Consider the following 26,600-nt stretch of genomic DNA (forward strand, 5'->3'; position numbering starts at 1 on the left):
CCAACAAAGCAAACTCAGAGCAAGAACAATAGTTACACAATCAGCAGTTACAAAAAACAGACATCAAAAACAACAAACATGATCATAAAGGAAAAGCAAAAAGTCAAAAACATGACAAAGAACATACAAGATAATGATCCCACAGAGCTCTCCCATTCTTTTGCTTATCTTCATATCCAGTGAGGGGAGAAATGACCTACAGATATGGGGTGTAGTCCAGCTCCTCATTTAGTCCTTGACTTGTTGTTGCCTCCTTCTATATCCTATACACGCCCATTACATTAACACAATATCACAAGACACTATGACGGATTTATTTATTTATTTATTTTTAAAATTTTGTCCAAATATCCACTCTGACTTAATTATAAACACAACAATAAACTTTGGAGATCTCATGTCAAAGTCGTTGGGCCGTGTAATCATCCCTTGCTTTGAATATGATATCTCTAAGCAGCAACCTCCGGTCCTGAAAAATGAAGCTATGAAGCTAAGTTGACAGTCCACTTGAGGCTGGCTGCAGGAACACCAGCAGTCCCATCACCTGTTAAAAAGCCGTTTTTTTACACAAGAAATAAACTGGTTTACAGCCTGTTTAAAAAAAACCAAACATGTCTCATTAGCTAGTGTCTTCATGTCCTCTCACTGTATGGGGGGGAATTTTTTTTACCACATGCCTTCAGGTTATATTTAGGAAAAACTTTGCTGATTGGTGCGTCTCATTTGATTGACAGATAGCCCGGCAGGAGGAAGCTACATTTCTGTCAACCAGAATGCTAGCCAGCTAACTAGCTGACAGGAAGTCAGCTTAGGCCAAGCTTAGTGGGCGGACCGTTAGGTTGATCCAAATTTCGGGTGAGACCATGATTTCAATATGGATCCTGCCGTGGATTGGCTTCAGCGGCAGTTTGAGTCTGCCTATTATAAGCGGACAGCTGACGTCACACAGGCTTTGTCCAGTTCTTTCACAGTCTATGGATATCTCAGAAATGCTCTTAGATATTTTCTTCAAACTTAGGACAAACTTCCACTCTGACTAAAGGATCTTGTTAGCTTTTGGGGGTTCTAAGGCCAGGATTAAGGTCAGTGGGCCCCATGTTCTGTCCGTGTTCATGAAATTGATATCTCAGGAGCATATTGAGGAATTTGTGTCAGACTTTTTGCAAACATCCACTCAGACTCAATGATGAACTCATCAGATTTTAAAGATCTTATGTCAGAGTCACTGGGCCTCATGTTCACCCCTTGCTTTGAATACATTATCTCAAAAATGTTTTGGCGTATTCCTTCAAATTTCACACAAATGTCTACTCTGATTTAAGACTAAGTTCTTTTGATTTTGGAGTTTGTAGGTTCTGTGCAGGGTTTGCATGTTCTCCACGTGCATGTGTGGGTTCTCTCCAGGTACTCAAGCTTCCTCCCACCACCAATAACATCCAGTTAGTTTATTTGGTGACTCTAAATTGCTCGTAGATGTGAGTGTGCCTGGTTGTTTGTCTCTACATGCCAACCCTGCAATTAACTGGTGACCAGTCCAGGGTATACCCCGCCTCTCGCCCAGTGGAAGCTGGGATAGGCTCCAGTCCTCCGTGACCCCCAACTGGAATGAAAGTTCTGATGATTCCTTCAACTTCTCAGCACAACTCAATCTTCATGAAGTCTTTTACCTGCTCTTCTGCTTCTTCTGTGCTTTCCTCTAGCTCTCTTTCTTCTGCTGGTTCCAGATGGCAGTCACAGCACATACCCCTCCTCCTATTGCTCCTCCTATCATTGCTCCTGTTACTGCTCCTGTTCCTCCTTCTATTGCTCCTATTGCTCCTAATCCTGCTCCAGCTGATGCTCCTATCACTCCTCCTTTTATTGCTCCAAATCCTGCTTCTATTGCTCCTCTTGTTGCTGCTCCTATTATCGGTGCTATTGCTGCTTTTGCTAATCCTGTTTCTTCTCTTATGTTTGCCCCTGTTGTTGCTCCTATTTGTCCCCCTATGTCAGCTCCTAATGCTGCTCCTATTGCTCCCTCAATGGTTCCTCCTGTTCCTCCTGCTATTGCTCCTACTATTGCTCCTCCAATGGCTCCAACTACTGCTCCAACTATTGCTCTGACAGTTGCTGCGTCTCTTCCTCTTTGTGTTGATGCACCTGCTACTCCTGCTGCTCCTAGTGTTGCTCTTGCTGCTCCTGCTGTTGCTCCTCCTATCATTCCTGCAACTGCTGCTCCAATGATTGTTCCTCCTATTGCTGCTCCTACTGCTGCTATTTCTGCTGCTGTTTCTGCTGCTATTTCTGCTGCTATTATCGCCCCTCGTATTGCTCCCTGTATTTCTCTTGGTCTTTCTTCTGGCCTTTCTCCTAATATTTCTCCAAAATCTCCTCTAAATCCTCCTAGTGCTGCTCCGGCTATTCCTCCTCCTATTGCTGCTCCTATTGATGCTCCAGTTAATGCTCCTGTTGTGCTTTCTATTGCTGCTTCTATTGCTGCAACTATTGGTGCTACTACATATGCTCCTATAAATGCTGCTCCTGTTGTTACCAATAATACTTTTAATGTTTCAAGTATATTTTCTCCTATATCTACTCTTACTGCTCCCCCTACTACTGCTGCTACTATAACTCCTACTATTCCTCCTCCTATTATTACTCCTATTGCTACTAATATTGCTGCTACTAAATTTGCTACTATTGCTGCTAATGTTCCTATTATTCCAAATATAGCTTCGTCTATAGCTCCTCCTATTATTCCTTTTACTTCTTTTACTGCTGCTACTATTGTTGCTCCTATTCCTCCTCCTATTGCTGCTCCTATTGCTGCACCTATTACTACTGCTATTGCTGCTACTAAAGCTGCTACTATTGCTGCTAATATTCCTACTATTATTCCAAATAAAGCTTCGTCTATAGCTCCTCCTATTAATACTTTTGTCCTACTTATTACTCCTTTTAGTTCTTTCACTGCTGCTACTATTGTTGCTACTGTTGCTGCTTCTATCAACGCAAATATTCTTGCTAATTTTTCTAATGTTTTTCTTGATATAGTGTCTGATATAATTCCTCTTACTACTCCTATTATTGCTGCTCCTGTTGGCCCTACCATTGTCACTCCTATTGCTCCTACTATTGCTGCTCTTAATGCTGCTCCTCTTATTGCCTCCACCACAGCCAAGCTTCCTCCCCAAGGGACCAGAGCTGTAAGAAGTCCCACTGCACAGATCCAAAGTCCCAGTCTTCTGACTGTAATGCGTTCATCGATGTATTGTCGTACTTCACGGCTGATGTTTCCAAGCTTGCTCACAATCTCTTCCATGGCAGGTCTCTGTCTACTTAACTTGTGAATGAATGAATCTGAATGTTCAGTGTCTTTTAGTGTGATTCACTCAGACTGGTCTTGATGTTCCCCCGTCTTTTAGGGATGGAAGTTTTCCTCTCGCCATCTAATAATCAGAGTGAAGTTTGAATTGGTGAAGTTTAGATTTGAATCAGACTCTGATGTTTGTTTTCACCTCTTCATTTCATCTCAGCACATCTGAAATGAGAATAGATTTCATCAAAAAAAAAAAAAAAAAAAAAAAAACACTGCAAATATCTCACTTTCACTTTTCAGTCATCATGTGCTGCCAGATATGCCTCCTTAACCCCTGAAGAGTTCCTACGGACATTTTGTACCATTCTGTCTGTTTTTATTTTCTTCCCCATCTGGCTGTGTTGAATGAATACAGCCCAAATTTGCCAGGGCATCTTCATTTTCATGTTTTAGAGTTGTGGTCTCAGTTCCTTCAATTAACCTAAAATGGCAAAGCTACACAAAAACTGACACATTTGTTCTTAAGGACAAACACACTGAATTCAATTATTTTTTTTATGTATTTATTTTTTTATTCTTTATTTTTATTTCTATTATTTTTTCAGTCTTATTGTTTTATCTAATTAATCTGATTTCTTTCATTATACATTGATTATTTGTAGAATTATTTAATATGCAAATGTAATATAATGCATTTTTATTTTTTAAACTGCTTTGGCAGTAACTCATCTGTTCATGCCAAAAAAGCTAATTGAAATTGAAATGGACAAAAAATGTCCCATTAAAAACGTCATTTTTGATCCTTCATTTATCTAAACATAAACCAATGCTCCATGCTAAGATTTCATTTTGATGTTTTGTGTGCATTGTAGGGATGGGAGCAGTTAACCGATGAACGATTAATTGGTCGTTAAGAATTTGGTGGATCACAGCAAACTTAGTTGATCTGATGTTGGCATTAATTAAAGAGACTAAACACGTCTTACTCTGCACTGCACAACAATATCTACCGTCATGACATTGTGAGTGGGTTTTAACAAAAGCAATGAGACATTTTACCCATCAGGGGGAGAGGTTAAACAGAAGATGTACTGGAGCAGTGCAATACATTATCTCAATTTTCCCGAAATGCAAAATGAAGACAGCGAAGCGAAGTGTGGTGTGGGACTGTTCCAGTTTACAGAAAGACCTTGCTCATCGTAAACATTGTAAACTCATCATTTGCGCATCCCCGCAATAGGTAATACAATAGACCATGCCTTGTTTATGTTTAAGAGCTCTAGGCTTTCGAAGGGTGAAAATAAATAAATCATTGAGAAACACACTCATTAATAATAACTCATTTCATTAATAATAGTGTTTTTGTTATATAGGGAAATATTATACATATAGTGCTTAACAAATTTATTAGACCACCACCCAAAGTAAGGTTTAAACTCGGGCTGGGCAATTAATCAAAAATTAGATTAAATTGCAATATTGCCTGCTGCAATTTTCAAATTGCAAAAGGTGCAATATTTCTTTAACCAGAAATTTGTTTCAAAATACCACTTTAAATCTTTTTTTTGCAGCAGAGATGTTATGCATTACATAAACATGCAATCATTCAAGTGCCATTGTTTTGAAATAGTCCAAAAATCCTATTTTCTTCATTTGTGTGCTATTTTCTTATAGGAACCTTATGAGAATAACATAAAAATGACCACTCCCTTCAATACAACAATAAATATCCAGTTTGCAGTACGAGTCAAAATCATCACAGTAAGGTATTTTTTCAAAATACTTCAGCCCTTGTTTAGTCTAAAAGTTTGTTGGCTGCTTTATTGCTTGTGTTTGTTGGAAAATACATAGGATGAGGAACTTAGGGATCGCATTTCAAATCTCAATTGCAATATTGGGGAAGACAATCGCAATTAGATTATTTTCCTAAATTGTTCAGCCCTAGTTTATGCCACAGCTGCCCTAAATTAACAGCATTGGTAATTGCCAAAATCATTTTTATGTTTCTGCAATGGTTAATACACCAATATGTAGAAGCTCTTTAACCCAAATGATATTTTTAATGCCAAAATATAATTATTATTGTTATCCATGAATTTTCAAATGTACTGATTTACAAAAAAACTGAAAAAATAGTAAAGCAAATGAATATTTCTTGATTAATATGTCAAATTATAGTTATTTACTTACATTCCTGAACAGAAAAATGAGTTTTAGAGGTTGAATGTTATGCTTGATTCATTTCTGACTCCTCAGAGAAGCCCAGTGAGCCAGCTCAAATTTGGGTGAATTCAGTTTGAAATTCCTCATTCCTGTTCAAAATGGTAAAACGTGGAGAGCTCACTGAAAATGAAAGAGTCTGCATTAAAGCACTTCATGATGCTGGATGGTCTCTGAGACAAATAGGGAAAGACACAAATTGTTAAGCACAGTGTGCTCAAGTATGCTTTGGAGTCAATTGCAGAGACTGGTACAAAATGCGCCAAAGAAGAGGCAGGAAACCAAAGTTAACTGAAGCAGATGTCAGGCACCTCAAGATCTGAAGTACTAGAGACAGAGGGAAGTCCACTGCTGATCTTCAGGCAGAGATGAATGCTTCTAGATCAGAGTCTGAGAAAGTCTCCAGAATGACCATAAGCAGACGACTGATGGAACAAGGCTTAAAGGGAAGAATAGCTGCCAAGAAGCCATTGTTGAGGCCTGCAAACATCCAGAAACGCCTCAGATTTGTCAGGGAGCACAAACACTGGACTGTTGATGACTGGAAGAGGGTACTCTGGACGGACCAGTCCAAGTTTGAACTCTTGGGTCAGCATTCTCGTGTTTACATCCGCAGAAAAGCTGGAGAACGTTTTGATGCCAGATGCATTGCACCCACAGTGAAACACAGTGGAGATTCCATTATGGCAGTGGTTCTCAAATGGTGTGCCGTGGCCACTGGTGTGCCTTGAGACAAGTCTAGGTGTGCCTTGAAAATTCGTCTGACTTTACATAAGTACTACAACTATGCAACAACTAAAGAGACTATAACCAATGTCCTTACTGCATGCAAGCGTTACACATTGCATTGCATCATATAGCATTGCATGCTCTCTGTCCATCTGTGATCTGTTAAATATGCAAATGTAAATTTACATGTAAAAATATGACATCTCATGCTTTTACTTAGAAAATCGGAGGTATGGTGCCTCTTACAGCTGTGAGCCACATAGTTTTGTCTCCATGTTACAAGTCAGACCATAAAAATTCATAAAGGGTATGGAGAATATCCATGCAACACACTCCTCTTTGTAAAACAAGCTAACAAGTTTAGGGAGTGAGAGAAGTGGAAGAAAATTAAGAATATCCTGTGGTGGGACACTCCTGGTGTCTTGCCTTTGTGCGACCTCTTCCCTTGTTACTCGTCCATCTTAATAGGAGCAACAGAGAGAAAATAGGAACAGAGTGACTGAGGATAAACCTGGGGAGCTGCAGTGCATCACTTGCAGAGTGTCAGGATGCTACTAAAGGAAACTGTAATCAAACTGATGTAGCTGGCACTTGCTCACATTGCATGCAGTTGGGACTGGGACATGTTGCTACTTGCCACACATGTTAAAGAGGCTATTTTGCAAGGACATTAATATGGTGTGCCTTGAGACGTCAGGTTGCTTTTTGGTGTGCCTTGGGCAAAAAAAGTTTGAGAACCATTGCATTATGGTATGGGGTTCCATTTGTGGATACGGCGTGGGCAAATTAGTGAAAATGAACGGTATTATTAACAAGAACGTCTACCGCAACATCTTAGTGCATCATGGAATCCCTTCTGGACTGAATCTGATTGGTTGTGGGTTCATATACCAACAAGACAATGACCCCAAGCAGACTTCGAAGCTGTGCAGAGACTATTTGAGCAAGAAAAAGGAATCTGGAGTACTGGAACTGATGGACTGGCCAAGTCAAAGTCCAGATTTGAATCCTATTGAACAAATTTGGGATTTAGATTCAAAGATTGATGGCACAAAAGTTTCATCTAAAGCAAGTCTGTGGGAACAGCTAGAAACTATTTGGAACTCAAGAACAAAAGAGACTGTGAAAAAGTAGATAAAAACAATGGCAGCAAGAATGCAAGCTGTTATCAAGGCCAAAGGAGGCCGTACAAAATATGAAGTTTTTAGGTTATTATGTGTGAAAAAGGACTATTTAGTTGTTTCAGTTTATTTGCCAAATAAATAACAATAACATTTTTAGTTTTAAACTAGTTTTTGAAAGATTTCTAAAATATTTGTTTTCTCATTTTTATGACAGGTGGTCTGATAAATTTGTTGAGCACTGTAACTCATGTATGTATGTTTTTATACATACATAACAATCATAATTGATCGTTAACATTACAGACGCTCGAGTTGGCAGGTTTCTTCCAAACGTCCCTAGTGCATTGCAAAGAGGTGAGTGATCTAAGGGAAGATGATCTGATGGTGATGCTGCAGTGGTGTTGTGTTAAGTTGTGGTTGTTGATCAGATTAACAGAACCTCCAGGATAGCAGGTTAGCTCAGACAAGCAAGAGGACGGTATGTGGATTTCCACACGGTACTTTATTCTACAACTGAAAATAGACCATACAATGCCAGGTCTCCACGGCGCTATTTTCTCTAGTCATACATGAGCAGTAAAATATAACCTTGACCAACTCATCACGTGGTTTTAGGGAGTCTTTTTCCACAGTTGCGAATGCATGCAAGAGTGGTAAGGAGAGAGTCACACACACTAGCTACTTTCTGGTTCATAGAACATAAAAATGGCGAGGGCTCCACCTTGTGGTGTAACTAGGTACTACAGTGGGAATCTGACTGTTACACTGTCATGTTGGTGTTGATAAAGTAATGTTGCATAATAGAGTGGATTCTGAATGTGTATGCAATTTTTAATTTAGCCGAAGATAGTTGTAAGATTTTAATGCTCACATTCCTTGTTGCAATAATAGAAATAAAGTTTTTAATGTCTTTTTTTAAAGGTAATCACAGTGGGTTAATTATTTTCATCACATCATTAATCCCACTTTACTAGCGATCCGTTTCATTGGGGTCATTGATCTTGCCACCTCAAACACACCCTTCCACTTCCCTCACACACAGCAGCTCATCAGTCTTGCTTCTCTGTCTTCCTCACTGTCTGTCTGCTTCAGTGTTTTCATCAGCAGCCTCTCTTTGAATAAATCGCCCTATCATATATGTCAGGGGTCATCAGTTTGCACAAAGGCCAGATTAGAGTTAAGAGAGAGACTCTGGGGCCGGACTTTCAAAAAAACAAAAATGATTTAAATATCTAGGTCTGTTGAACATGTTACTGTATTGGTATTTTTATTTTATTTTAAAATGCAGGAAATTTCTAGGCATTACCAGTGAGATCTATCCCTTTTATCTATAATGCAGAAGGCCACAAAGACACAGGCCAGCCCGCAGAATTGGCTGGACCCCTGAAAATCCCCAAGAATAGGCCCTCTGCGTTGTGATTAAGCACCAATATTAACTCTTTTTAGACACATTTAACCCCTTTTCATTACTTCATTTGGCCATTTCTGCAACATTTTCTGGCCCTCGTAACCTATTTTTGATCATTTTTGCCACTTTTAAAACAATTACTGCCACTTTTTGCCTTTTTTCCTGCCAATAACTGTTTCTGTGTGCCACTCTTTCATCCCTTTTCATTACTTGCTAGGCTATTTTTGCTAGGGCTGAACGATTTGCAAAAATAATCTAATTGCAATTTTTTTCCCAAATATTGCAATTGCGATTTAATATGCAATTATTCTTGGGTTAATCTTGTGTATTTTTTGACAAATTCAAGCAATAAATACTTCCAGAAATAAGACCATGTGTATTGAAAACGATGAAATTATTTCTGAATCAATTAATCCATAGTAGCATGAATCTGAATATGAGGGTGCACAAGCTTAAAGCTATAAAGGAGGCGGCTGGGGTGGGGGAGGTGAGGCTGGCTGCCAGCTGATCGCAGCTGGGGTTTGACTTTCGTGAAGTAACGCTAGGCTTCATCAGTTTTAGACAGAATGAGCGAACTATTTTTGCTCATATTGCAAATGTGATGTCATTTGCTTTGATTAAGGGCATTGGCATTTTTATGTCACTCATTTTGATTAAGAAAAACATACATAAAACACAAAAAGGAGGATTTTTGTAAACCATAATCAAAACATTTGACAATTGAATGTTTGCATAATGTGCATAAAATCTCTGCTGCTGCAAAAAAATTATTTACCAAACTAGCATTTTGGCACATTTCAAGTTAAAGAAATATTGCAACTTATGCAATTTGAAAATTGCAGTAGGCTGTATTGCGATTTAATGTAATCTGTCATTAATTGCCCAGCCCTAATTTTTGCTGTATTTTTTGCCACTTTTAGCCCATTTTTGATACTTTTTTGCCTATTTAAAACTATTTATTTCCCTCAAACCCCTTTTAAACCACTTTTCTTGCACGTTTTATCCCCTCAATGCCACTCTTGTCTGTTTTTGCCACTTTTTAACCCCTATTCATTATTTTTTCACCATTTATGCCACCAGTAACCAACTTTTTTATACTTCTTGCCCCTTTAACCAATTTTTGCCACAATTTAACCTCTTTTCCTGCACATTTTTGCCCCTTTCTGCCACTCCACAACCCATTTTGCCACTCTCTAACCCCTTTTCATCACTTTGGCCATTTTTTTCAACATTTCTGCCAGTCTTAACCCATTTTAAGAAGATAATAATGGCTGACGAGTGAATTTCTGTAAAAACAGATCGAAATCAGATCATTCTAGAACTATTTCAATAGTAAGTGTTTCTGGGATGAATTTAACAGCTGCAGACATTTGAAGCCAAAAGATAATCCTAAAACCAGAACTTTTCCTTTTTCTCCTTTTCTGAATGTAATGATCTTCCTGGGGTCGGACAGGGAGCTGTGGGGGGCCTCATATGTCCCTCAGGCCGCCGGTTGATGATCAGTGAAATATGTCGTCAATATTTGTCTCCACCCACCAAAGGATTTTTGAAGTTCGACGACGTGAATTACGTCCTGATCAGGATCAGCGCGGGAACCTCGCGGAGTTTTATCATAAAACTACAAACTAAACAATGATAGAGGTGACTACAGTGGATGCAGAGCGGTGGATTTACGGGACAGACGTGATGAGAGAAGGAAAACAAGCTGAAAGTGAGGCCTCCTCCAGGTGATGAGGCCTTAAAGTGCAGGGCGTTGTCTGCGTGCAGGAGTTAAGAGTAATAATGGAGATAATGGAGTAATTTACAGTATGGTGAGAGGGTTTAACCATCCCTTCATTCTTCAGATCACAGTAGAGCTGCAGATTTGATCTCAGACTGTTTTAGTTTTCTTATAAAGTGGACCTACAGTCTAATTCTGTTTATCAGAGTATTAGAGATCACTCACCCACTGATCCTCTCTTCAGTGAACCTCACACACCTGGATCTCCTCCACGTGTAGCTGCATGCAGGATCAGACAGTCTGTAGTATGGACTGCAGAGTCTCTACAAGTTTCTCGCATATTGATCGAGAGTTTTTATGATTTGACGGTTATTTGTATGTCCGATCGATCCTTTTCACGCTCAAGTCCTGTTTTCTCCAGAAACTTTAGTTTCACTTCCTAAATTTGAGCAGAGAGGAGAGGGAAGGGAGATAACAGACCTTTAGAGACGTGATTGGGCCAGTCAGCTGTCATTATTAAACAAACACCCAATGGGCTGCTGCTCCTGCTCTGTGGGGCGGTGCTTCGAGAAAAATAAATAATAAATAAATAAATATCCCAAAGTAAGACGGACCACCGGGAAAACGTCTGGATAACCAGTCCACCTCTGGATTTCAGGCTGAAGTCGTTTTAAAAGATTGACTCGTTTTAAGTGGGATAAATATTAATGTATAATAATTATAATAATATCATAATTTTACAACAGTTTTTGGGAAGCTGACATTTTTGTCATCAGGACTTCAAGTGTAAGCTCTAAAAAAATCTGACAGTGCTGAAAATAAAATAAAAAACAGCAAAGCATCAAAATCAGTGTTTCTGCCAGTCATTGACCAATCACAGGGCCTAATAATAATAATCACATACTCCGTGTCTTTAAAGGGTAACACCCTTAATCCCCTAGCTCTGATGATGATCCATATTTTTGGTGAATTTTTTTTGTGGCAACCCATTAAACAGACATGAAAAATTAATGCTGTAAATGTTCACCTGGCAGAAGGGGGTGCTGTGACAAAGTACTGATATTAATATATGGATATATTCAGAACCAATGTGCGATGATTGTTGTGACATTTGGTGATGATTGAAGTAAACACTAAAAAGTTATAAGGCAATATTGGTGTAATTTCATAGCCCAAAATTGACAAACAAACGACAAACAAGTTTGGGCTCCGATAACGTTGCCGCCCTACGGTGAAAACTCACAGTTCGTACAACTTTGGGTCTCCAGGTTGTCTAGTTTAAGTTAAAAAAAAAATTTGGAGTCAATCAGTTGAGCTCTCGGCTCAAATACAATCCCTAAATTTACGGAAAGCAGATTTTTTAAAAACAAATTGGCCAACTTCCTGTTTGATTTACAATATTGGTCCAAGAGACTTTTTTGTAGGTCTGATGACGACCTATATGGCCAACCAAAAATCATAAGCCTGAGTTGAACCAGCTGAGGGGGCTGAAGTTGAACCACTCTGAGAAACCACTCTGGAGTCAATCGGATAAATCCTCTTGGAGGAGTTCGTTCAAATGTGAGGACTGCAAATTTGCCAAAAATTGGAAAAAATGGCCAGTTTTTGCTGATTCCATCGCTTCCTGTGCATTTTAGAGGATGGCCACAAGAGGATTTTTTGTTCGTCTAGTCATGATACATATGTGTAATGATTTTCATGCATATCGGACAAACTTGTGGGCGGGGCTGCTGATTTGTTGGTTTTGGCGCCCCCTATCGGCCATTTTTGGAGTGCAAAGTCTGGGACCATCAGAATACGAAATTTTTTGCGGGTCCTGACGAGATGAGCAAAAAATCCAGGACTTTTTAGGGGGTTTAAGGGCCCCAAAATCGAGTTCAAAGTGTCGGAAAAATAATAATCAAGTGCAAAGAAATAATCCTTACCGATACAACAGGGACCTCGCACAGGTCAGTGCTCGGGCCCTAATTATATTTTAGCATTAAAAATATCATTTGGGTCAAAGAGCTTCTACATATAGGTGTATTAACCATTGCAGAAACATAAAAATGATTCTGGAAATTACCAGTGCTGTTAATTTAGGGCAGCTGTGGCATAAACCTTACTTTGGTTAGGGTTAGGGTGGTCTAATAAATTTGTTCAGCACTGTATAGTTTTTCTGCAGTTTTTGGGAAGCAGACATGTTTTTTGTCATTAGGGACAAATGTGTTAGGATATTAACACACTTAGTGCTTGTTTTGCCACAGGCAAAGGGGCCTCACCCTAACCCTCCTTAGTTTGTGGTGCGTAAATTTAAATGTATACCTCTCAGTAAATTTTTTGATTTTTTAAAATAAAATTCTGCTGTTGTGAAAAATAACCATTTACCGTAACCTCTGGCAGTGAGCGGAAAATATGTCAAACAATACAAACTGCAAACAGCAGTGACGTACTGAGCTCCCTGAACTGGAACGCCTTGAGATCCTGTCCCTGAAAATCACCTTAAAATTCCTGCTGCGTAAATCGATATTTTATCAATACATTAATTTGATCATTTCTGATATTTTCTGTAAGAACCAACAGCAGCTTTCACTGGGACATACTACAAAATTCACACCACAAGTACATATGTACATGATCTATAATAAACGGAGCAGTAAGGAGACATTTATTTGATACAGAGGAAGAGGAGAACTATTATGTATGGTTATTTCTGACCATCCATCACTTTAGGGTGTAGTTTTGTTTTTTTTTACAAATCAATTTCTTTCTTTGTAATAGGAGATCTTAATTATTCTCAAGAACACTCAGAAAAATGAATTATAGCACAGTTTATTTTTAAATATTTACATTTATTTGATTTTATTTAAATGATTAATATTTTAGAATTTATTTATTCAAATTCCTTAAAATCAGCATAAATCTGTCAATTGCGAAAACAATTAAATTTAATCAGTTAAAACGTATGAATATTGTTTAAATATGACGAGCTGTGGATCAACCAAGATTAATTTAGTTAAAATTTATGAGATTGGTTTACATAAAGATTTCTGTCATTTCTGTCATTGTTTATTCAAAACACATGGGGTTTGTTGATATTATTACATAAATCTCATTCTTAATTGTTTCATTTACATTTGAGTGACAAATATGCAGCACATGAAGTTTTTTGGCCTGTTTATGTTAAATCTAAGTAATTCAAATGGATGGACATTTTATATGCAATTGAAATACATAAATCTTAAGAATTAGGCCCAAATATTTCTGAGTGAATGCCCTAAAAGGAATTTCTTCAAATGTCTTCATCGTCCACTCTGATTCAAGATAACCTAAGGTCATAAAAACAATTACAACTCCGTTATAATTTACTTTTACAGAGTGTAAATATCTGTACATCACACAGAGAAATGCATGGAAAAATACCACAGCAAAAAACGGATTTCTTAAAGTTTGCAGGAATGTAAGAAATAGAGGGTTTATATATTAAAGCATTTCAGCATCTCAAGATTCCTAACATCAGGAACGTGTTGAAATAAAATAACTAAATGAATCAGACTTTAACAAGAATCTACAGGATTAACATGAATCATAAGGAAGGACAGTAAAATCACACCATAGTCGGTGTGCCGTTAGTTGAGTGGTTAAGGCCCATGCCGTATACGCAGGTGACCCGGGTTCAAATCCGGCCTGTGGCACCATTTCCTGCATGTCTCTCCCCCTTTTCCGACTCTATCCACTGTCCTATCAAAATAAAGGCAAAAAGGCCAAAAATAAATCTTGAAAAAATAATGCTTTAGTCATGCTAAAACAAGTTTAGAGTCAATAATATTACAGCTATTCTAGCTTATTGATGCACATGAATGATTTTGATGCAGTCAGGTGTGAATCATGAACTCAAATCTTGTTTAGAGCTGACTGACTTAACTAGCTTGCAGGCATTGCTCCATAACTTTTTAAGCTTAAAACTTCCACAGTTTAGTTATCATAAATCAGACTGTTAGTAGACTTGGTCAGGGATCAGTTGTCTCTCAACTAGAAGGCTGGTGGTTTGATCAGGAAATGTATTTCAGTCAGATGAGTCACATTTTTATGACAGTAACAGAGTGTGTTTGAGTTTAGTTTCAGGATCTGTCCAAGTCGCTCCTTGCAGATAGATTTCACAAGCTGAAGTTGAGGAATGATGATGAGATTTGATCTTCTATTTTCAACATACATGAAACAAAAACACAGCTCACACAGCTCCATATATAAAACACATGCTTTAAAGCCAACATCACTTTAACATCTTATTGTTCTCAGAGAGTCCTCAATATTATGAAACATGCTGACGATCTGCTGATGGATTTAAGGCAGAAGGAGAAATCTTTCTGTTTATATTGCTGTATTATATCACAACGATCAGCTGACTGAATGATGATGTCTAATAAGGCTCCCATTTGTAGATATTTAACTGACAGTTCTGATGAAGGGGCGGCACGGTGGTGCAGGGGTTAGCGCTGTTGCCTCATAGCAAGGTCCTTGGTTCAATGTTCTCTGCAGGGTTTGCATGTTCTCCACGTGCATGCATGAGTTCTCTCCAGGTACTCAAGCTTCCTCCCACCACCAAAGACATCCAGTTAGGTTAACTGGTGACTCTAAATTGCTCGTAGATGTGAGTGTGCCTGGTTGTTTGTCTCTACATGTCAACCCTGCAATTAACTGGTGACCAGTCTGGGGTGTACCCCACCTCTCGCCAATGGCAGCTGGGATAGGCTCCAGCCCCCCATGATCCCCAACTGGGATGAAGATTCTGATGATGATTCTCTCAACTTCTCAGCATAACTTAATCTCCAGAAAGTCTTTTACCAGCTCTTCTGCTTCTTCTGAACTTTCCTCTAGCTCTCTGTCTTCTGCTGGTTCCAGATGGCAGTCACAGCACATACCCCTCCTCCTATTGCTCCTCCTATCATTGCTCCTGTTGCTGCTCCTGTTCCTCCTTCGATTGCTCCTGTTGCTCCTAATGCTGCTCCAGCTGATGCTCCTATCACTCCTCCTTTTATTGCTCCAAATCCTGCTTCTATTGCTCCTCTTGTTGCTGCTCCTATTATTGGTGCTATCGTTGCTATCGCTGATCCTGTTTCTTCTCCTATGTTTGCCCCTATTGTTGCTCCTATTTGTCCCCCTATGTCAGCTCCTAATGCTGCTCCTATTGCTCCTTCAATGACTCCTCCTGTTTCTCCTGTTATTGCTCCTACTATTGCTCCTCCAATGGCTCCAACTACTGCTCCTATAATTGCATCTCTTTTGGCTTTTTTTGTTGTTGCTCTTGCTGCTCCTGCTGTTGCTCCTCCTATCATTCCTGCAACTGCTGCTCCTATGATTGCTCCTCCTATTGCTGCTCCTATTGCTGTTCCACTTGTTCCTCCTATTGCTACTCCTATTGCTGCTATTTTTGCTGCTATTTTTGCTGCTACTATTGCTCCTCGCATTGCTCCTCGTATTTCTCGTGGTACATCTCCTCCTATTATTCCTAGTACTGCTCCGGCTACTCCTCCTCCTATTGCTGCTCCTATTGATGCTCCAGTTAATGCTCCTGTTGTGCCTCCTATTGCTGCTCCTATTGCTGCACCTGTTGGTGCTGCTATTGATGCTACAGGTATTACTACAGCTGCTGTTCCCATTGCAAACAGTAGTCCTAAAAACTTTTCAAATATATTTTTTTCTATATCTACTCTTATTGCTTCCCCTATTATTCCCACGAATGCTCCTCCTATTCCTCCTACTCCTGCTCCTACTACTCCTCCTCCTATTGCTGCTCCTATTGATGCTCCAGTTGCTGCTCCTGTTGCGCCTCCTATTGCTCCTACTGCAGCACCTATTGCTGCTAATATTGCTGCAATTATTGCTGCTAATAATGCTGCTAATATTCCTACTACTGTTCCTAATATAGCTCCTTCTATAGCTCCTCCTAGTACTCCTTTCACCTCTCTTACTGCTGCTACTATTGCTGCTCCTGCTGCTGCTCCTATTGCTGCTTCTATTACTCCACTTATTGTTGCTACTGTTCCTACGTTTCTTCCTGACATAGCTTCTTCTATAATTCCTCTTACTACTCCTATTATTGCTGCTGCTGTTGGCCCTACCATTGTCACTCCTATTGCTCCTACTGTTGCTGCTCCTAATGCTGCTCCTCTTATTGCCTCCACCACAGCCAAGCTTCCTCCCCAAGGGACCAGAGCTGTAAGAAGTCCCACTGCACAGATCCAAAGTCCCAGTCTTCCAACTGTAAGGCGTTCATCGATGTATTTTCTTACTTCATGACTGATGTTGTCGAGCTTGCTCACAATCTCTTCCATGGCAGGTCTCTGTTTATTTAACTTGTTAATGAATGAATCTGAATGTTCAAGTGTCTTTAAGTGTGATTTGCTCAGATGGATAAAGGACCCGGTCTTGATGTTCCCCCCTTCTTTTAGGGATGGAAGTTTTCCTCTCACCGTCTAATGATCGGAGTGAAGTCTGAGTTGGTGAAGTTTAGATTTGAATCAGACTCTGATGTTTGTTTTCACCTCTTCATTTCATCTCAGCACGTCTGAAATGAGAATAGACTCAATCAGAAAAAAACATTGCAAGTATCTTACTTTCATGTTTCAGTTATTTTGAGTAATGTGTAGTTCGGTCTTTATAGTCCAACTTTTTCGCTGCAGTCATGTCAGATAGAAAACGGCACCTCCATAGTTGGTTTTATCAAAAACATCTCATCTCTCAAACACAGAGAAGACAAGAGTTACTGAGGAATTCATCAGAGCATCAAAAACATTAAAATGAAGAAAGATTAAAACAATATGGGGCAGATCCACCCAGACAACTTGCACTGAGAAAAAATCCAAAAAGAATTTGCTGGTAATACATGCAGGGACTAAAATGCCTTAAATTTTGCCACCTCAGTGCACTTACTGCCTGTTTTTGCCACAGGCAACGTGGCGCCACAGTGACTGTGTGCTAAGATTATCAACACCACAATAACCCGAGAGGATCTGGCGGCAGACGTCTATGGTGGGACGTTCAGCTGTAGAACTCTGTAATTGGGCAACCTCGACCGTGGGGCGGGGAGTGACGTACTAACCTGAGCCAAAAACCAGAATGATGTATATTTTTCACTGCAGTCAGCAGTTACAGTAAGTGGATAGTTTTCACATCAGCAGAATTTTATGAATGAAAATCTGGCCACACACTACAGATATAAGCCCCGATTTGAGGCCAGATTTGCCTCCCCTGATGATGGTGGGGGCGTATCCTTAGTGAAGCCTCGTTACAAACTGTTAATTGTTGAACCATCTACATTTGTGTGGTGTCAGCATGATTGTTTTACAGCTCCAAATCACATCGTAGCCTCCCAGACCCTGAATCATAAATATCAAAGCAGCTGAGGTAAACACTCCCAAACGTTTGTATGAAGTTCTGTTTGTCAGAAACGTGTGTCCAGTGTGAAATCTGACAGGAAAAATGCTAATTAGCCAGATAAACATGGAGACAAACAGCGCTGTGAGGTTTAGAGACAGAGCAGAGAAATGATGTTATCATCAGTTACGAAACTTTGATCCTCACTGATGGATTGTGAGCCTACATTGTTTTATTAATGCTGTAAAATGGTTAAAATGTAACTGTTCTGTGTGAGTACATTAACCCCGTAAGCCGTGTCTTCAGGGTGCACCGTGTATTTTTTAACGCAGGAATAGAGGAATTATACTAACATCATGTCCATCCGTCATCTGTAGGCCATCACTGAACATGATACCATAAAAACACTTAAAAGGTTTTTGATTTTCTTTGCACAAACATCCACGCTGACTAAAGGAAGAACTGATTAGACTTTGGAGGTCAAAGGTCAAGAGTCACTGTAATGTCAGACCTTATGAAAAGAATTTTTCAAAATAAACTGAGGGGTTTTTGTCTGACTTAAAAATGTTTAAACGTGAATTTAAAAGCAGACACCGAGGGAGCATTCAGAAAGGCCAAATTGCTTATTTACCATCCAAAAACGTTTGTATAAAGTTCTGTTTGTCAGAAGTATGTGTCCAGTGTGAAATCTGACAGGATAAATGCAAGTTAGCCAGATAAACATGCAGACAAACAGCACTGTGAGGTTTAGAGACAGAGCATTTGATGATTTGTGGCAGTGTCGGTTTCAGCCAGTTTCTAGTTACTGGTTTCATTGCTGTTATTGTTAGTATTCTGTACAGGTTTTATCTGGTTTCAGAGACAGTGTACGAGGGGGGATGTCATCTGCATTCATCGCTGTTTTGTGTTCTTCATGGCCAGTCCTTGTATATTATGGTTATTTCTGGTTCTATCTTCTAGTGGTTCCAAGGCTAATATAAAGATCAAGAGAAAGAGACGGTGTTCCTGCAACGTGCCTCTTAACAACTCAAACGATTTAAACAAGATACCGTTTACTCTAAACTTTGCATTTGGTGTGTTGTTAATTATTTGTAACCAGTTTGTGAAATTTTTATGAAATTTGAATCTTTTACATTTTTCAGAAATGAGGGGCCACAGCACCCTGTCAAAGGCCTTTTCTGCATCGAGCGTTAACATGAGGAACTGTTTTGTTTTCTGGGCGTATTCCTTTATACAGTTGAAACCAGAAGTTTACATACACTATATAAAAAGACACATAAACTTTTTTTTTCTCACCGTCTAACATTAAATCAGATTAAACTTTTCCTGTTTTTGGTTAATTAGGATTACCAAAATTATTTCTATTTGCTAAATGCCAGAATAATGAGAGAGATGATTTTTTAGACAATTTTTTATTATTTTCTTGAGAGTCAGAAGTGTACATACATATTTCCTTAGTATTTGGTAGCATTGCCTTTAAACTGTATGACTTGGGTCAAACGTTTTGGATATGCTTCCACAAGCTTCTCACAATAGTTTGCAGGAATTTTGGCCCATTCCTCCTGGCAGAACTGGTGTAACTGAGCCAAGTTTGTAGGCCGCCTTGCTCGCACATGCCTTTTCAACTCTGCCCATAAATTTTCAATGAGATTGAGATCAGGGCTTTGTGATGGCCACTCCAAAACATTGACTTTGTTATCCTTAAGCCACTTTGTAACCAGTTTGGCAGTATGCTTAGGGTCATTGTCCATTTGGAAAACCCATTTGCGCCCAAGCTTTAACTTCCTGGCTGATGTCTTGAGATGTTGCTTCAGTATTTCCACATAATGTTCTTTCCTCATGATGCCATCTATTTATGAGAAGTGCACCAGTCCCTCCTGCAGCAAAACAACCCCACAACATGATGCTGCCGCCCCCATGTTTCACAGTTGGGATGGTGTTCTCAGGCTTGCAAGCTTCCCCCTTTTTTCTCCAAATGTAACGATGGTCATTATGGCCAAAAAGTTCCATTTTAGATTCGTCAGACCACAGAATATGTCTCCAAAAATTAAGGTCTTTGTCCCTGTGTGCATTTGCAAACTGTAATCTGGCTTTTTTATGTTTCTTTTGGAGTAATGGCTTCTTCCTGGGAGAGTGGCCTTTCAGCCCATGTGGGTACAGGACTCGTTTGACTGTTGATAATGACACACTCTTACCAGCTTCAGCCAGCATCTTCACAAGGTCTTTTGCTTTTGTTCTTGGGTTGAGATGCACTTTTCGGACCAAAGCACGTTCATCTCTGGGACACAGAACCCGTCTCCTTCCTGAGTGGTATGATGGCTGGACATTCCCATGGTGTTTATACTTGTGTATAATTGTTTGAACAGATGAACGTGGCACCTTCAGGCATCTGGAAATTGCACCCGAGGATGAACCAGACTTGTGCAAGTCCACAATTCTCTTCCTGATATCTTGGCTGATTTCTTTTGATTTTCCCATGATGTTACACAAAGAAGCAGTGTGTTTCAGGTGTGCCTTAAAATGCATCCACAGGTGTGCCTCTAATTAACTCAGATGTTGTCAATAAACCTATCAGAGGCTTCCAAAGACATGACATCATCATCTGGGCTTTCCCAAATTGTTTGAAGGCATAGTAATCTTAGTGTATGTACACTTCTGACTCTCAAGAAAATAATAAAAAATTGTCTAAAAAATGATCTCTCTCATTATTCTGGCATTTAGCAAATAGAAATAAATTTAGTAATCCTAATTGACCAAAAACAGGAAAAGTTTAATCTGATTTAATGTTAGACGGTGAGAAAAAAAAGTTTATGTGCCTTTTTATATAGTGTATGTAAACTTCTGGTTTCAACTGTATTTATAATTCTTCTCACATTATCACTCAGTTCTGTTTGGGACTGATCTAAATTTATAGTAGTAGGGATTATTTTCATTAGCCTGTTTGCTAAGATCGCTGTGAGTGATTTTTGATCAACATTCAACAGTGAGATCGGTTGATATAATGAGCATCCTGTTGGGTTTTTACCATCTTTATGGATTACAGTGATCATTGCTGAGCTCCATGTAGGAGCATATTCATTTGTCTGGAGGGCCCAACTGACTACTTTGCATAAAGATAGCACCATTTCTTGTTTGAATTTCTTATTCATTTCATTTGTGTAACCATCATGGTTAGTAGATTTGCAAACTTCAAACAATTTAAACTGATTGTACAAAACCATGACAGCCTTAAAACAAAAAAACAAAACAAACAAAAAAAAAACAGCAAATTGTGGACTTTGCATTACCACAAAACAATTCAAAATTATCATCATGTCAAACCAGCATGCAGTACCTTTGATTCTTCAGAGTAGCAGTATTATCTGCTGCTCCTGCTGTGGATCAGTTGTCCTCCTCCAATCAAAACAGCTGAGGTGAACACTCCCAAACGTTTGTATGAAGTTCTGTTTGTCAGAAAAGTGTCCAGTGTGAAATCTGACAGGAAAAACGCTAGTTAGCCAGATAAACATGGAGCCAAACACGCTGTGAAGTTTTGAGACAGAGCAGAGAAGTGATGTTATCATCAACTTTGATCCTCACTGATGAACTGTGAGCCTGCGTTGTTTTATTAATGCTGTAAAATGGTTAAAATGTAACTGTTCTGTATGAATACGTTAACCCTGTAAGCCGTGTCTTCAGGGCGCACCGTGTATTTTTTAACGCGGAAATAGAGGAATTATATTAACAGCATGTCCATCTGTCATCTGTAGGCCATCATTGTGAACATGATACCTCAAAAACACCTGGAAGGATTTTCATTTTCTTTGCACAAACACTATGAAATAATAACGGGGGGGGGGGGGGGGCAATGAACTATGAAGGTCAGGAAACACTATGAAGTAACAAGAGAGAGAAAACATTAGAAACTTACAACAGGAGAGGGAAAACACTATGACTTAACAACAAGAGGGAACACAAAGAACTGACAACAAAAGAAAGAAACCACTAAACTAACAAAAGAGAGGAAACACTGGAATAACTAGGAAAATGAGGAGACACTATGCACTAACAAAAGGTGAGAGGACGCACTATGAACTTACAACAAGAAAGAGGAAATACTATAAACTAAAACCAAAAGAGAGGAAACTCTACAAGCTAAAACAACAGAAAGTCAAGCATTAGATATGAGTCATACAAGCTGTGCAGTAAAAGAGGTAAAACACTGCAGCAACACCACTCTTCACCACGATGTCATTTCATTGTAGGGCATTTCAACAGTGAAAAATCATCATCTATACCACACCAATTCAACCACAGTTTTTTAAACACTGAAATGGTAACTGTAATTAAACATTGAAACAACATAGATTTTTCAACCTCAACCAAAAATAACCAATCTGACCAAAATCCAACATTGAATTAATGTCTTTTGCTGTCTGGGTAATGCTCCATGTTCAGATTTCATTTTGAACTACTAGCTTTCAATTTTTTATTTTACATTTGTCCACCAGATGGTGCTATTTTTTCACATTCAAAGCATGCTGCAACATTTCACACTTTTTACTATTTTCTGTGATAAGTGTGTGTTGCTATTGATGTTGGATAATGGTGTGTGTGTGTGTGTGTGGGGGTGCGTGTGTGTGTAAAAAAGTGTGTGTGTATTCTATTTGAATAATGTAAACATACTGGTCTTAAAAGGTTTAACATCCTCAAAAAATAATTATTATTTGATATGTATATTTCAGACTGAAGTCTTTTTAAAAGACAGATTCATTTAAAGTGGGAAAAATATGAAGATTTAATATTTTTATACCTTTTTTAAAAAGCTGTTATTTTTTGTTGGTAGGACCATGAATGTGAGTTTTTACATTTTTTTTAATCTGTCACTGAAAAATAAAAACAACACATCAAATGAATGTTGCTTCAGTTACTTTCCCATCTCAGGCCCTGATAGAAATAATAATCAATACTCCTTGAAATGTATTTTATGATTTTTTTTTTTATTAAAAAAAGTGGAGATGTGAAAAATACTATTATAGTCATATAATAATAATAAAAGTAATATGATAATATATAAATATTATTATAATAATATTATATATATTAATAAATATTAATATGAGATGTCACAGAGCTCACTCACTTCTCTCCTCATGCTCATGGCGTACCTCTCACACCTGCCTCTCCTCCATGTGTAGCTGCATGCAGTATCAGACCCTCTATAGTAAGGACAGCCGAGTCTCTCTACAACTTTTGCGCGTGTGACATTTGTTTATATGTTTAAGTTTGGTTTTCTCCACACTTTAGTTTCACTCTCTAAGCTGGAGCAGAGAGGGGAGGGGGAAATACAGACCCTAAGGAGACGTGATTGGGCCAGTCAACTGTCATTATGAAACAAACACCCAGTGGGCCGCTGCTCCTGCTCTGTGGGGCGGTGCTTAGGAAAAATAAATAGATAAATCCAAATCTTACCTGACCCAAGATATGACAGCCCACCAGGAAAATGTCCAGATTACCGGTCCATGCCTGTTTGGAGGTCATAGGTGAAAGGGTCATTTTAACAAGCTCCATGTTTATCCCTTGTTTTTGAACACAATATCACAAGACATTCTGAGGTTTTTTTTTTTTTTCAAGCTTAATAAAAATATCAGTATGGAAGCTCGTTTCCACAACTTAATTTTTTAAATTTAGTTAGTTAAATTTAGTTAAAATATGAAAGTAAGGCAATTCTTAGAAAAAAGAGGAAGAATCCTAAATAATAATTATGAGGAAAAACTTTTAGTTGTGAGATAAAAACGTCAAAAATATAAGTATAAAAAGTCAATTATAAGATAAAAAGTCATAATTATGAAATCAAGTCCAAATAATGAGATTAAAAAAAAGTCCAATTATCAGATGAAAGGTCAAAATTATTATAAGTCAAAATTTAGAAATAAAAAGTCATAAATATGAGATGAAAAGCATGAATATGAAATAAAAAGTCATAATTTTGACATGAAATATCATAAATATGAGATAAAAAGGCATAATTATAAGATGAAAAGTCAAAATTATGAGATGAAAAGTCATAGTAATGAGATAAATTCATACAGTCATGGACGACAGTATTGGCACCCCTGGAATTTTTCTGGAAAATGCACCAAACATCCATTTTACGAGGTTCAATCTCCTGCTCCATTCTCCCCTCACTCGTAAACAAGACCCCGAGATACTTGAACTCCTCCACTTGCGGCAGGATCTCATTCCCAACCTGGAGAGGGAATTCCACCCTTTCCCAACTCAGGACCATGGCCTCAGATTTAGAGGTACTGATTCTCATCCCTGCCACTTCACTCTGGGCTGTGAACCGTTCCAGTGAGAGCTGAAGGTCGCAGCCTGATGAAGCCAACAGAACCACATCATCTGCAAAAATCAGAGACCTCCAGTTTTGGCCCTGAAGCCACCAAACTGGACACCCTCAACGCCCTGGCCACGCCTAGAAATTACATCCATGAAAGTTATGAACAGAACCGGTAATAAAGGGCAGCCCTGGCGGAGTCCAACCCACACCGGAAACTAGTCCAACTCACTTCCAGCAACGCAGACCAAGCTCTGGCACCGGTCGTACAGGGACCATACAGCCCTTATCAGGGGGTCCGGTACCCCATACTCCCGGAGCACCCTCTACAGGATTCCCTGAGAGACACGGTCGAATGCCTTCTCCAGGTCCACAAAACACATGTAGCATGGTTCGGAAAACTCCCATGCACCCTCTAGGACCCTACCGAGAGTGTAGAGCTGGTCCACTGTTACACAACCAGGACAAAAACCACATTGCTCCTCCTGGATCCAAGGTTTGACTATCCAATGGACCCTCCTCTCCAGGACCCCTGAATAGACCTTACCTGGTTGGCTGAGAAGTGTGATCCTCCTATAGTTGGAACACACCCTCCAATCACCCCTTCTCAAAAAGGAGAACCACCACGCCAGTCTGCCAGTCCAGGGGCACTGTCCCTGATGTCCACGTGATGTTGCAAAGGCGTGTCAACCAAAACAGCCCCACAACATCCAGAGCCTTGAGGAACTCAGGGCGGATCTCATCTGCCCCCCGGGGCCCTGCCACCGAGGAGCTTTTTGACCACCTCGGCGACCTCAGCCCCAGAGGTAGAAGAGCCCACACCCAAGCCCCCAGACTCTGCTTCCCCATCGGAAGACGTGTCGATGGGATTGAGGAGGTCTTCGAAGTATTCCTTCCACCGACCCATAACGTCCTGAGTCGAGGTCAACAGCGCATCATCCCCACCATACAAGGTTTTGACAGCGCACTGCTTCCCCCTCCTGAGACACCAGATGGTAGACCTGATTCTTCTCGAAGCCATACGGGAGTCGTTCTCCATGGCCTCTCCAAACACCTCCCACGTCCACGTTTGTGCCTTAGCAACCTCTGACGCTGCAAACCTGTGGAGTCCCACAGACCAAAAAGGCCCGATAAGACTCCTTCTTCAGCTTTACGGCATCCCTCACTGTCGGTGTCCACCAGCGGGTTCGGGGGTTACCACCATGACCGGCACCGACCACCTTACAGCCATAGCTCCTACCAGCCGCCTCAACAATAGAGGCATGGAACAAAGCCCACTCGGACTCAGTGTCCCCCGCCTCCCCCGGAACGTGGTTGAAGCTCTGTAGGAGGTGAGAGTTGAAGCACCTTCTGACAGGGGACTCCGCCAGATGTTCCCAGCAGACCCTCACAATAGGTTTGGGCCTGCCAGGTCTGACCGGCATCCTCCCCCACCAGCGGAGTCAACTCACCACCAGGTGGTGATCGGTTGACAGCTCCGCCCCTCTCTTTACCCGAGTGTTTAGGACATGTGGCCGCAAGTCCGATGATACTACTACAAAGTGGATCATCAAACTGCGATCTAGGGTGTCCTGGTGCCAAGTGCACATGTGGACACCCTTATGCCTGAACATGGTGTTTGTTATGGACAATCCATGATGAGCACAGAAGTCCAACAACAAAACACCGCTCGGGTTCAGATGCCAGGCAACTAGCAACCAGGCATTTTTTAGTCAGCATTCACTGGTGTTTTCAGGTAAAATAGATGCTATAAAGCAGGGGTGTCAAACTCACACTGAGTCCGGGGCCAGATTTGCACCAATGACACGTCCTGAGGGCCGGACTATTTAGGCCAGGATTGTGAAAGTCAATTGCAGATTTTAAATTTAGGCCTAACCTAAGAGCCTAACAAGCTCAACATTTAAACATAAACTGTCCATCTTATTTTCACCATTAGTAAAATATGAAAAAATATAAACAATACTGATAGTAAATCCTTCTGAGATTCAAAAAGTCAAAATGATAAGTTTTAAGGCTTAAAGGCTGAGATAAAAGGTCAAACTTATTAGTTCAAAAGGTAAAAACATTAAATTTAAAGGCAAAATAATGTTTTTAAAAGACAAACATATAAGATAGAAAGTCAAAATCACAAGTTTAAAAGGTAAAAACATGACTTAGGATTTTAAATTGTGAATCTTGAAGGTCAAAATATGGTAGGAAAAGGTCAAAACATGAAAAAAGTCAAAATCAAAAGTTTAAGTCAGAAACTGCCAGAACTGACAACATTCATTTCTTTTCCCACCTTCCTGACTTTTTATCTAAATACTTCCACTCTTTACTTCTTTATAATTCACCGAGGATATTTTAAATCCTTGTTACTCAACCCTGCTTAACCAAAGAGCCTAACTGCTGAAAAATACCTTTGCAAGAGCCACAATCTAAGTGGTGAA

The 26,600-nt window shown here is 39.6% G+C and overlaps 2 protein-coding genes across 4 annotated transcripts; both read right to left on the minus strand.

Annotated features, from left to right (window-relative positions):
• Positions 1-685: 685 nt before the first annotated feature.
• Positions 686-10,910, minus strand: LOC121524794 (fibroin heavy chain-like). The gene is made up of 2 exons (XM_041810306.1): positions 10,725-10,910; positions 686-3,520 (listed from the first exon to the last, which is right to left on the minus strand). The coding sequence occupies exon 2, from the start codon at positions 3,299-3,301 to the stop codon at positions 1,697-1,699; it is 1,605 nt and encodes a 534-aa protein (XP_041666240.1). The 5' UTR covers positions 3,302-3,520; positions 10,725-10,910; the 3' UTR covers positions 686-1,696.
• A 2,413-nt stretch (positions 10,911-13,323) lies between these two features.
• LOC121524862 (isoniazid-induced protein IniB-like) lies at positions 13,324-23,140 on the minus strand. 3 transcript variants are annotated; one of them, XM_041810398.1, is made up of 3 exons: positions 23,003-23,140; positions 21,190-21,329; positions 13,324-17,046 (listed from the first exon to the last, which is right to left on the minus strand). In XM_041810398.1, exon 3 carries the CDS (start codon positions 16,811-16,813, stop codon positions 15,353-15,355), a length of 1,461 nt encoding a protein of 486 aa, XP_041666332.1. In that variant the 5' UTR covers positions 16,814-17,046; positions 21,190-21,329; positions 23,003-23,140; the 3' UTR covers positions 13,324-15,352. The 3 variants fall into 3 exon arrangements, with proteins under 3 accessions (XP_041666332.1, XP_041666330.1, XP_041666331.1); XM_041810396.1 differs by having other exon boundaries at positions 22,978-23,100; XM_041810397.1 differs by lacking the exon at positions 23,003-23,140 and having other exon boundaries at positions 21,190-21,404.
• Between the last annotated feature and the right edge of the window lie 3,460 nt (positions 23,141-26,600).

The sequence above is a fragment of the Cheilinus undulatus genome, linkage group 17 (assembly GCF_018320785.1).
Source record: "Cheilinus undulatus linkage group 17, ASM1832078v1, whole genome shotgun sequence".
Classification (NCBI taxonomy): Eukaryota; Metazoa; Chordata; class Actinopteri; order Labriformes; family Labridae; genus Cheilinus; species Cheilinus undulatus.

What these genes read in the sequence shown, in the direction of transcription:
- LOC121524794 (XM_041810306.1), bottom strand. Translation starts at nt 3,301, where the DNA reads ATGGAAGAGATTGTGAGCAAGCTTGGAAACATCAGCCGTGAAGTACGA.
- LOC121524862 (XM_041810398.1), bottom strand. Translation starts at nt 16,813, where the DNA reads ATGGAAGAGATTGTGAGCAAGCTCGACAACATCAGTCATGAAGTAAGA.